This window comes from Crocodylus siamensis, chromosome 2, assembly GCF_052110815.1.
Source record: "Crocodylus siamensis isolate JL-2025a chromosome 2, ASM5211081v1, whole genome shotgun sequence".
NCBI lineage: Eukaryota > Metazoa > Chordata > Crocodylia > Crocodylidae > Crocodylus > Crocodylus siamensis.
In genome coordinates, this window is record NC_143396.1 from 50,186,830 (window position 1) to 50,199,941 (window position 13,112).

Below are 13,112 nucleotides of genomic sequence, written 5' to 3' on the forward strand. Positions count from 1 at the left end.
GTACTTTTCACCAAAGCGATACTTTGCATGATCAAGGAATAAAAACAGTTATTTCTAGATAAAATATTAAAATATAATCTAGTCTGTAACTGGACATATGTCTATACATGAGTAGGGACTATTTTTACATTAACAAGAGATTTTTCAAGGTATGTACATCTCTGACAATATACACTAACAAATATTAGCATCTTCATCATAATTATAAAGGATGAAAATTAGGTAATACACAATCTGTAAATTATGGAAGTACAACATAGATCCTACTGTCCTAGTATTAAATAGGGGTGCACCCATAAAGATTTTCTTGGCTGATACTGTTTATTAACCATCCATATTGGCCAATACTGACTCATCGAATAGTCGATTTATAGGAATACAGCTGGGCAGCTTCAAAAGCAGCGTCTAGCTCAGGGGTGGGCAATTATTTTGGGCGGAGGGCCACTTACTGAGTTTTGGCAATCCATTGAGGGCCGCATGACAGGTAGCCCAGGGCAGATCAATATTAATTTTCTACATTTTTTAGGGGCCCTGCAGGCCAGGTAGAATGGCCTGGCAGGCCACATCTGGCCCCCAGGCTGCATTTTGCCCACCCCTAGTCTAGCTGGTTAAATCTGCTGGGTGGGAGGGGGAAGGGATATAGGGGTGGGAAAGGACATGTGGGGTGCAGACTGAAGTGCTCACAATGAGGGAGGGAGTGGGGTAGGCACTGCCCAGCCAGGGTGGTGAATGCTACCCCGAGAGTGGAATGGAGCTGTGGGCAGCTTGCCTGGGAGGTGCAGAGGGGTGGTCATCGGGGCGATTCCCTGTCCCCCCCACCCCCTCCGATTTGTGCATGGAGCCAAGGTGGGCTGCCTGTTGTGGGCTCAGGGCTAGGGGCTGCACTGGCTTCTTCCTGGTGGAAGGGCTGGGCCGGAGCTGTGCTTGTGGTGAGTGGAGGGGGGTGGGGGGGTGGCAGTTCTGGGAAGGGGGCTACGGCAAATTTTGCGGTGGTCATAGCTCACCCTGTAGCCACCCCTCTCAGCACCTCTGCTGCCTAGTCCCCCCTGCCCACTCAGAACCCAGCCCTGGCCCAGCCCCCTCCTGCCAGGAAGAGGCTGGTGCAGCCCATGGCCCTGAGCCTGCAGCCCATCCTCATACCACACACAAATCTGGGGGGCACATGTCCCCCATGCCTCCCCCAGGGACACACAGTGGTGAAGAGATGCCCTCCCTCTTCAACCTCCTGCACCCCCCCAGGATGAGCCCCCACAGCTCTGCTCCATTCCCAGGGTTGTATTCACTGCCCTGGCTGGACAGCACCTGCCCCTGTCCCTGTCCCTGCTCCACTCCTTCCCTCACCACAGGGCCTTGATCTGTCCCCCTGCAACCTCTTCTCTCCTCCCCAAGTCCCTTCACCCTCACAGACTTACCAGCCCAATGGTGCTCCAAGCTGCCAGGCTGCATTCCTAGCTATGTGCACGCTGTAACTTTATACATGCATGTGGGATTTATTGGCGACATTCTTAGCTACAGCGGCCAAAAAAATGCCAGCTGCTAATAATGTTAATTTTCCTTTTATCAATGCCAATCTGATATGCCACTGCTATAATGTGTATAAGTTTTAATGCATGTTGGAACAGACTTGCTTAATCTAGTCTGCTGGAGCATGCTAATTAGCGTCTCATGTATGCAGTGTTCCCATGCTTTAAAATGGCAGCAGGGGCACTTTAACTAAAGCACCCCGAACAAGCTTTAGCTAAAGCACCCCGAACAAGCTTTAGCTAAAGCACCCCCGCCACCATTTTGAGGCACAGGATGCCGAGTACATCAGATGCTATGTGTGCTTTAATTAGAGTGGCTCTCAGAACCACGCTAATTAAAGCGTTTCCCACCTCCTGCCCCTCCACCCCTGAAGCACATGTAAAAACATCCATTATGCTACAGAGCTGGGGTGCCAAATAATCCAGTCCCATGGGCCAGATAAGTGGCGAGGGGCAATTCATGGACTCATTTGGGGCCATATACCTCCTCCCCTTCCACCACCATACCTGATCTGGTTGCTACTTCAGTCAGTCTGGGACCTGCACTGCAGCTGGAACCAATGCTGCATTGCAGCACAATCAAGCCAGAGCAACAGCTGTGCTACACATGGTGGTTGCCTTGACTGAACTTTGTTGGAAGCAGCACCTGCTCTGGCAGCTTTGGAACTGGGCTGTACACAGCACTTTCTGCAGACAGATGGGCCCACACTGCACACAACCATGCAAGCGCCATGTGCAGTGTAGGTCCCAGACCAGTTGGAGGAGGTGATGAACATAATGCATCTCTCAGAGCAGGCACTGCATGTGGTACAGGCTGGCTGGGCCAGATACCGTATGCAGCCCAGCTGCTACTCCAGCCATTCTGTACTGCATGTGGTACCCATTCCAGCCAGGTCAGGATCTACACTGTACAGAGTACATTTCCCAGACCAGCTAGAGCAGCCACTAGATTAGGTATGCTGGAGGAGGGGGAGGGAGAAGGGGAAAGTGAAGGTCCATTAAGTTGAAACAGTGCATGGACTGGCTCTACATCATGGGTACGTGCTGTGCCCTGTGTGGGTCTGATCAGAAATCGGGGGCAGGATGGCAGGGTTCTGCAGGCATGTTTGACACTTTCGCTGCAGACTAATGAAGAGGAGTAATGAAACACTTCCAGGGACAGCACACCAGTGTCTCATTTTTTTTTTATTTGTGGAATTTGGGACCATGAGATGCGAAGGAAGAACACCCTCTATGGGAAACTGTGCAAAAAGGTTTAAACAGCTGGTAAGAGATCCTGCCAACTAGGAGTGACCAAAGATACAGCTTGCAAGCTTACCTGAGGCCTGGAAATTTGGTAATGGGGAAGTGGTACCAGTGCTAAATAACTGCCACCAGACGATATAGCCCCATGTGCCAGATCAGGCAAAATGATATGGTCCCATGCCACTTACTGGCCTACACTGCCTGGACTGAAGACTCCTGTGTGGGGCTGTTGAGGTGGGCAGCACTACTACCAACCTATGGAGTCTACTCTCACCCAACTTTGCCCCAGATAAAGAATACTCGTGGAGAGAAGAACAGCTTTGAGTTTTCCCTCCCAATCTAGAACCAGTGCAGGGAGGAAGGGGATGTAGGTTCCTCTTCCCTTAGGCACATTTGTGTGGTTAACTGACTACTATCCAAAAATTCTGCAATTTGTTCTTCAAAAGGAGTTACCAGAAGATTCCCTGGCTGTGCTCTTAGTATTAAGGCACACAAGGAGAGCAGGACTATCTTAGTGGTAGCAATCCCATGGCTACAGTGCCACTATTATATTACATAAGTACTTCTCATAAAAAAATAAAAGCAAGGAGCTTTGTCTTTATCGATATTTTTTAATTGTCTTTATAGGTCATTCTTGTGGACTCAGGTGTGGTATCTGCACCTTTTTAAAAGTACAATTTCTGAGAACATGGTGACTTTGTTAGGCCTCCGATACTTTTGCAACAGCTGAGGAAGGTTGGGGAAAAATGTCCTAATATCAATAATGGAGGGTTTCAGTAGTACAAAACAGTCTTAAAGCTAACTTAACTGGCAAGGGATGGATGGCCCCTCTGTCGTGCAAATCCATTATAGTGTCCCAGTGACTGCTAAACCACTCTTGACCCTTCCCCCCTCAGACTTTTTCCTTCCTTGTCAAAAGGGGGAAGGGAGGTAGAAATCAAAATTGTCAGAATGGAAAACATTTTGTCAGCTTATTTTATAGAATCACTTCTAATGATTCTATAAATCATAATACATAATACATCTGAATAGCAGAACAACATTTTTAAAACCTTCATTTAACTTGATTACACCTGTTTTACTTTTGCTTGTGAACTTGTAACCTTTTGGAAAAAGGACCATATTGCCTTGGAGTCTATAGACATTCAAAAGCTCTATTATACTTATTAGTTACAATAAATTATTAGAATAATAACATTACAAAGTTACATGAAAATTCAGTGAATTTATTTCACATTTACTCTTGTATGAAGCATTATACTCACCTTCTGTAGCAAACTGCTCTAAATGTTTTAAGGTAATTTCCTTGAATTTTGAACTTTCAGCAAGGCGGTCATAAATTACTGTATCCTAAAATATAATCCAAATTATGTGAAAGTGAATTAACAGAATCAATTTAGGTAGGCAGATTTTCCTTGAAAAGCTAAAATAAAAAGCCATTTAGAAAAAATAGAGTAGAAAAAATATGCACTATTTCATTTTAACTCATGGACAAAGGATATGCATCTCTCTTCTGGAGAGAAGCAAACAGGTGGTCTTTGTAAATCCTGAGGTTCTGTAGAGTTCTGTAGAGATATGCACTTTGTACTTCTGGAACTATTTGGGCTTTTCCTGTAATTTATCCTCTTATCTCCTCTTACCTTTCATATATGTATTTTCCCCCTTGGTCTGCCCCTCACATTTTTTTGTTCCTCTTTCACTGTGATTCTAATGAATTAAACTGATCTTCAGCAGCCATTGTACCTTATTGACAATTAGAAAGGTTAAGCAGCAAAATTTTCCTCAGTTCTGTATTCAGTTCTTACATTCACTGAAACATTAGTTATATGACGTATTTCAGGTGTTCAGCTTTTTTAGCGAACACTTAAGCATGACTTAAGATCTTACATCAGGGATGTGCAAAATACAGCCCACAGGGGGACTCTGTCAGATCTGCAGCGGGTCCCTTGGTCCCGCTTGGCTCAGGCAGTTTGGCCCATAATGCATCCCACCACCCCTGGGCATGAAGCAGGGCTGGGGCAGCTCTGTAGCTGCGCTGCCTTTTTAGGGGGTGGCTCCTGCTGGTTGCTGTTTCTGCTGGCTCCAATCCCGTGGTACTGGCAGGGACCTGCACACAGCCTTAACTCTGACCTGCCCTGAAGCGGGCACAGGGACAGGAGTATGTGCTATTGGCAGGGTGTGGGTATAGGTAAGCACACACACGTAACAGGCTGGGTAAACCAGATCCTGGGCTTACTGCCCTGCCAAGGCATGTAATCCAAGTTGCAATCTAGCCTCTTCATCAGGGAACAGAATTTTAATATAGTTAAGCTGAAAAAAACAAGGAATTTTAGGTGCTCTGACTTCAGCTGATGTTTTGGGGTAATTTCATACTTCTTTATTTATTTCTATCATGTATTTTTGTGTGTATGAATAGTAGGGTTATTCATAAATTAGCATTAATATAACATCATTACACAATAAATTTAAATAAAATAAAAAACTTACAGCTCCTTTGCAGTAGAGTCTTAATTTCCCACTTGGTGTACGAACAATCACAGACATTCTTTTCCTAGTGCTAGAGGAGATATAACATTCCATAAACATATGCAATCCATTACACTTACATTAAACAATGTTTTTTCACCTACCAACAAAAACAGAACTGTTAAGAATGTGACAATCTGAAGGGCTCTGTCCTGTTTAGATAGTTTAGCAAGGTCCTTAAAACGTACAAGGTATTGACTTTATCTCCAAGGGGCAATAGGATTTTGGGAAGGAAACGAGGCAAATTAAATAGGTTCATTCAAATGAAAGTTTGCTACGCATTTAAAGTATTAAATTTCATATTAGGTCCTAACATTTTATTTCTATGGAATGCTATCTATGGAAAGTCAATCATGAGAGCAAGGCATTCACTGATCTTTTGTGTTGATGTTCATATGTCCATATCTTTATTCACTATTACATCTTACCAGGGTTACAAGGCTTTACTATGTATTATATACTCCCTGGTAACTACCTATATGCATACTATTATCCTACGATAAGTGAAAGGTAAACTGTAGTAACTTGATTAAAGGTGGTTAAGGGCTTAACTGTTACACAGTGATAGCATTCAGTAGGCAGTGATCACAGAGCAACTAGCATTTGGTGTAGCCCCACTCCTTTTTATACCCTGCTGTTATGGTTCAGTGATAGAATCCTTGCCTGCCAGGCAGATAACACAGGTCCAATTCCTGGACGTGCACATAACTTCAGCCACTGAGATACTGAACTTCCAGTCAGTTTGGCCTTTGGATTCTGTCTCAATGGTCTATTTGGGGATGGAAGGTCTGGGCAACCTCCACTCCTCCATACTCTAGCCTATGTATGCACTGAAGGTCTGGGTGGCCTCTAACACATACACCATGATCCAGAAGGATCAATGGTTGCTTACTATAACTCCTGTTTATCCTGTGGTTAAGTCTTATTCTGTTGACACCTTAAGATCAATTTAAAGAGCATATAATGAGACTTGGAGTGGCATGATGGGATCTGCAAAAATATCTTATCAAGATTCCAAGTCAGAAAGCATTCTCCAATTTAATCAACCACTAATTGTTGGAGGAGCCATCACCAAGGAGGATTATACAGGGATTGTACAGGGGCTATTAGGAAGGCTAAGGTAGAGATGGAACTGGAACTAGCGGCCCGTATCAGAGATAACGGGAAGTCCTTTTTTAAATACATAGGGGGTAAAAAGAAGGTGCCAAATAATGTGGGGCCTCTGCAGGACATGCCTGGTAATCTGGTGGTAGAAGATCTCTTTAACAGATTCTTTACTTCCATTTTTCTGAGCAGGGACAGGGACATCCCCTCATTGGGATTCCAGATGGACCCAGGGGAGGCAAAGCCAGGGTCAGTGAGGATCTAATCAGGGAATTTCTGGAGGGACTAGATGTATTTAAATCAGCAGGTCCTGATGATCTCCACCCTAGAGTGCTTAGGGAATTGGCAGAGGTCATTGTAGGACCTCTGACACAGCTTTACAAGCACTTGTGGTGCTCTGGTGAAGTGCCTGATGACTGGAAAAGGGCCAATGTGGTCCCCATTTTCAAAAAAGGGAGGAAGGAGGACCCAGGAAACTATAGGCCTGTTATTCTTACCTTAGCCCTGGGGCGGCTCTTTGAGAAAATTATGCAGGAGCACATCTGCAAGGGGCCAACACAGGAGTTTATGCTTAGGGGCAATCAACGTGGGTTCATTAGAGGCAGGTCCTGTCAGACCAACCTGGTAGCCTTCTGTGACCAGGTCACAAAAGCCTTGGACGCAGGTGTCGCGGTTGACGTAGTCTTCCTGGACTTTAGGAAGGCTTTCAACACTCTCTCACCCCATTTTTATTAAGAAATTAAGCATCTGTGGTGTCGACGCCTACAGTCAGATGGGTCACAAACTGACTGGTGGACCGCACCCAGAGAGTGGTGGTGGATGGGTCATTTTCGACCTGGGGAGATGTGGGCAGTGGGGTTCCCCAGGACTCAGTCCTGCATTGTTCAATATCTTTGTCGCCGACTTGGAAGAGGGGGTGAAAAGGACCTTGTTCAAGTTCACAGATGACACTAAGTGAGCACGCTAGAAGAGAGGGACAGGCTACAACTAGATCTCAACAGGTTACAGAGGTGGGTGGATGCGACTAGGATGGGTTTCAATACGGACAAATGCAAGGTGTTGCACCGGGGAGGAAGAAACAGCAGCATACCTACAGGCTGGGGAACTCCCTTCTTGTCAGCACAGAGGCAGAAAAGGATCTGGGAATCACTACTGATTCCAAGATGAACATGGGCTGCCAATGTAGGGACGCAGTCAGGAAGGCCAACCGCATCTTATCATGCATTCACAGATGCATCACAAGCAAGTTCAAGGAGGTGATCCTCCCCCTCTACGTGACATTGGTGAGGCCGCAGTTGGAGTACTGCATCCAGTTCGGGGCGCCGTGCTTCAGAAGGGATGTGGACAGCATTGAGAGGGTCCAGAGGAGGGCCACTCGCATGATCGGGGGCAGCAGGGCAGGCCCTACGAGGAGAGGCTACAGGACCTTAACCTGTTCAGCCTCCACAAAAGAAGGCTGAGAGGGGATCTGGTGGCCACCTATAAGGGGACCAGCAGGCAATGGGAGAGTCCCTGTTCTCCTGAGCACTACCGGGGGTTACAAGGAACAACGTCCATAAGTTGACTGAGTAGATTCAGGCTAGATATTAGGAGGCACTACTTCACTGTCAGGGCGGCTAGGGTCTGGAACCAACTTTCAAGGGAAGTGGTGCTTGCCCCTACCATGGGGGTCTTCAAAAGGAGGCTGGACAGCCACCTGGCTGGGGTCATTTGACCCCAGCATCCTTTCCTGCCCATGGCAGGGGGTCAGACTAGATGATGTGCTTAGGTCCCTACCAAATATGAAACTATAATGGGTGGAGGTCATAGCTGACTAATGGCACCATATATATACAAACTGATAACCCTCTGGAATGTTCTAAATATAGTTGGAAGGTTTAATTTGGCACTGATGGCGACAGTTTGAAGGAGGAAAAAATCTCTCTTCAAGGGAATGACGGCTTTTACTGATTTCAAACTGATTAAAATTCCTATAAATACTATCATTTGTGATAGAATAAAAGCTGATTTTTTTCTAAATCATAATGAATGTCAGCTGTTTGAATAGGTGAAGAATGTTATATGGAGTTGTGGCAACTTCCTGATGGGATGGGATTTGCCTTTGATCAGTCAGTCATTTAAATATAGATGGATTTGAATGCATATCTATCTACTACCGTAATCAGGCATATTGAATTTATTCACATGCCACAAGCACCTTTCCCCACCCCAAAAGAAACCCTCCATAATTAGGGTGCATGTCTTAAAAGTGGAAGATGATTTTCTTCACCAGAACAAAAGCATACAGGAACACAAGCATGCTGGCTTCCACTTATCTCCAGCCAGCAAACATGAGGGACAGAGTCCTGCTTTAACCCTCTCAGCTGGTAACAAATGTAGCTTTTGGCTACTTCAGCAGTGGCTGAGAGGGTTAACACTAGCTTCTGCCTGAAGCAGCCAGTAAGCTGGCTAAGGATGAGCTGACTGCATACAGTCGATTCTCTCAGCAATGATTATGATGATAAAAAAAAAAAAAGCACACTTTTTCTTCTTTTTTTGGAAGGCAAAAAGACCTCTCACTTGGGGGCAAGTGGTATGTAAAAAAAATATGGCATTTAAGACTTTGTATGCTGGAAAGGAACTGAATGTTAGCATTTTGTATTGTCAATGATTGAGCCGCAAGAGTTAAAGAGTTTGGGCACAGCATTGTCTTCAGCTATAATCAACACTTGCTTTAGGGTGCCTGAATGATAGTGAAGATTGTCAGTTACCCCTGTTTCAGGAAGTTCATCCAACTGCATTTGAATGGCACAAATGTTCATATGCCAAAGGGTCAATGAGAACCTCCACAGAACCGAAGACAATATAAATTAAACCATAAATTCATTGTTAATAAACTTGACCTTCTATTTAGGAGACGCACACTTTTGGATTACCACAATTGTATGCAACTTTAAATTTTGCCTCTCAAAACCTCTAAGGTGGATAAATAACTAGATGGATCATCATATTCAGTGAGTGGTGATCAATGGCTCAATGTCCAGTTGGGAGGAGATATCAAGTGGAGCTCCCCAGGGGTCTGTCCTGGATCTATAACTTCATTTATGATTTAGAGAGTGGGCTTGAGTGTACACTTAACATATTTGTGGATGACATCAAGCTGGGTGGAATTGAAGACACTCCAGAGGGTAAGGCTAGGATCCAGAATGACCTGGATAGACTGGAAAAAACGATCTGCAAATCAGCCAGATGAGATTCAACAAAGATGTGCAAAATCCTGCACACTGGAAAGAATAACTACATGCACAAATACAAACTTCACCCATGACTGGATCACGGGTATAGAGGGGCTATACTCTGTACAAGAGAGATTGAGTGGACAAAAGAGGCAGGGGTGTAGCTCTCTACGTCAAGGAAAGCTACGTGTCCCTGCAAACTGACACTGGCATCCAGGGTGGACGACTAAAGACCCTCTGGGTTAAAATCTGTGGGAAACACGGTACAGGGGATACAATGATGGGAGTCTATTACAGACCTCTGACCCAGGATCAAGAGCTTGACCAGGAGCTTGCCAGCGAACTGGCTGAGGCTGCACTCTCCTGGTGCATGGCTGTCATGGGAGACTTCAACTACCTAGACATCTTGTGGGAAGAGTGCTCGGCCAAATCCAAGCAGTCACAAAGCTTTCACTCATGTGTGGATGAGCTTTGATGCAAGAAGTCGTTGGGCCAATGAGAGGTAAAGCAATGCTCGACCTGGTTCTGGCAATGGGGGCGACCTAATTGACCTAACGATCGAAGGGAAGCTGGGTGACAGCGACCACGAGCTGATCGCCTTCGCTATCCGCCGTAAAGATGGCAAGTCAGTCAGCAATACAGAAGTCCTTGACTTCAAGAAAGCTGACTCTGACAAGCTCAGAAGGAGCCACAACCCAAAGGGGAAGGGCATTCAGGACGAGTGGTTGCTCCTCAAAAGGTGTGATCCTGGAAGTGCAAGCAAAGTCTATCCTGTCTCAGAGGAAAGGCAGCAAAAGGGTAGAGCAGCCCCCTTGGCTCTCCAGGGAACTAGCAGATGCCTCCTGCATCTAAAAAGACAGACCTACAAAGGATGGAGGACTGGATCCACATCCAAGGAAGAATACTCTGCACTGGTCTGGACCTGCAAGGAACAAACCAGGAAAGCCAAGGCTGCAACTGAACTCTAACTAGCTTTGAGCATCAAGGACAATAAAAAGTCCTTTTTTAGATATGCAGGGAGCCAGAGGAAAAGCAAGGGCAACATCAGACCCCTGCTAAACCAGATGGGACAACTGATGACCGACACCCAGGAAAAAGCCAACTTGCTAAAATGGGTACTTTGCATCAGTCTCTCATCAGTCCCATGGGATGCCCCTGCCCATTACGGGACAGGATGGCCCGGGTCAGGGAGATTCCTTACCCTCCATCAATGCTGACCTCGTGAAGAAACACCCTGAGGCCGGACACCTTCAAGTCAGCTGGCCCTGACAGTTTACACCTCAGGGTACCTCAAGGAGTCGGCTAGCATCATAGCCCAGCCCCCAGCATGGATCTTCAGGAACTCTTGGTGCTCTGCAGTGCCTGATGATTGGAAGAAGGCCAATGTGGTGCCTATCTTCAGAAAAGGGAGGAAAGTGGATCCAGCAAACTATACGCCCATCAGCCTGACTTCTATCCCGGGGAAGATCTTAGAAAAGTTTATTAAAGAGGCCATCCTTAATGGATTGGCTGATGCCAACATTCTGAGGGATAGCCAGCATGCGTTTGTTGTGGGTAGGTCTTGCTTAACCAATCTCATTTCCTTCTACGACCAGGTGACCTATCAGAAGAAGAGGAGAATGATGTCGTATATCTTGAAAGCCTTCGATCCGCTATCCCATGATCACCTCTTAGTAAAACTGGCTAACTGCGGCTTCGGCCACACCATGATCAGCCGGCTGGACAACTGGCTCCATGGTAGGACCCAGAGGGTGGTGGTTGATGGAAGTCAATCATCAAAGTGTCCTGTGACCAGTGGGGTCCCCCGGGGCTCTGTCCTTGGGCCTATACTATTTAACATCTTCATTAATGATGTGGACATTGGAGTCAGAAACAGACTGCCCAAGTTCGCCAATAATACCAAACTCTGGGGTAAAGTGTTCACACCTGAAGACAGGAGAGTGATCCAGGCTGACCTTGACAGGCTCAGCAAATGGGCAGACAAGAACCTGATGGTGTTTAACACTGAAAAATGCAAGGTTCTCCACCTTGGGAAGAAAAACGTGCAGCATCTTGATAGGCTTGGCACTGCTAAGCTGGCTAGCACTATGAATGAAAGGGACTTGAAGGTCATGATTGACCGCAAGATGAATATGAGCCTGCAATGTGATACTACTGCTAGTAAAGCAACCAAAACACTTGCTTGCATCCACAGATGCTTCTCAAGTAAATCCCAGGATGTTAACCTCCCGTTGTACTCTGCCTTAGTGAGGCCACAGCTGGAGTACTGCATCCAGTTTTGGGCTCCACAATTCAAAAAGGATGTGGAGAAGCTTGAGAGGGTGCAGAGGACAGCCACGCTCATGAACAGAGGTCAGGAAAGCAGACCTTATGAAGAGACGGTGAGAGCCATGGGACATTTCAGCCTGGAAAAGCACAAGCTTGGGGGTGATCTGGTGGCCATCTATAAGTTCATCAGGGTGCTTACCAGGATCTGAGGGAACATCTGTTCACCACAGTGCCCCCAAGGGATAACAAGATCGAACGGTCACAAACTCCTCCATGACTGTTTCAGGCTAGACATTAGAAAGAAATTCTTTACTGTCCGAGCCCCCAAGGTTTGGAATAGATTGCCACCAGAGGTGGTTCAAGCACTTACTCTGAATGCCTTCAAAAGACATTTGGATGTTTATCTTGCCGGGATCCTATGATCCCTTCTGACTTCTTGCCCTTTGGGCAGGGGGCTGGACTTGATGATTTTCCAAGGTCCCTTCTAGCCCTAATGTCTATGAAATTGGGTAATGACTGGTTAGGCTGCAGTACTGCAAAGGAGGACCTGGGGGCTACAGTAAACAATAAGCTGAATATGAGCCAAGTGTCCTTTTGTTGCAAAAAAAGCCAACACCACATTGGATTGTATTAACAGGAGTATTACTTGCAAATCAAGGGAAGTGATTCTTGTGGTAAGACCTCACCTGAAGTACTGTGTCCAGCTTTGAGCCCTGACCTTCAAGAAGGATATGTACAGCTTAGAAAGAGACCAACACAGAACAGTGACTAGGGATCTGGGAGGTTCAAGCTGATGAAAAAAGGCTGAAAGAACTAGGGTTTAGTTTGGGAAAGAGAAGACTGGGGGTTGATAACAGCAGGGGCAGGCAATTATTCCAGGCAGATGGCCACTTACCCAGTTTTAGCAAGATGTCAAGGGCTGCATGGGTAGCCCCACCCCTTGACAGGTGTCCCACTCCCTGGTTGCCATCTTGTGACTGGAAGTCCCCCCCAACCCCAGACCTTAGCCACAAGAAGCCCCTCCCTTTGACCCCAGAAGTACTCCTTTCAGCAAGGGGTTTTACCATCTCAGAACCAAAAAAATACCAAATTATATTCTACAAAGCAAACATCTAAAACATTCATTAATTTGATTAAAAAAATATTTTTGTCCTGGTTTACATGCATTTGTTTAATGTACATAGAGGTGATTGCATATAATAGCTTAAAATGAAGTCTTACTCTTGTATAT

At 45.9% G+C, this 13,112-nt stretch overlaps 1 protein-coding gene across 6 annotated transcripts in view; it reads right to left on the reverse strand.

Annotated features, from left to right (window-relative positions):
- Positions 1-13,112, reverse strand: part of ATP8A1 (ATPase phospholipid transporting 8A1) — a 187,224-nt gene that overhangs the window by 71,998 nt on the left and 102,114 nt on the right. For all 6 annotated transcript variants that reach the window (XM_090035855.1, XM_090035852.1, XM_090035854.1 and 3 more), the window contains 2 exons: positions 5,256-5,325; positions 4,034-4,118 (listed from right to left, as the gene is read on the reverse strand). In XM_090035855.1, the coding sequence (XP_089891981.1) occupies positions 4,034-4,118; positions 5,256-5,325 (155 nt within the window). The remainder of the gene's footprint in view (positions 1-4,033; positions 4,119-5,255; positions 5,326-13,112) is intronic.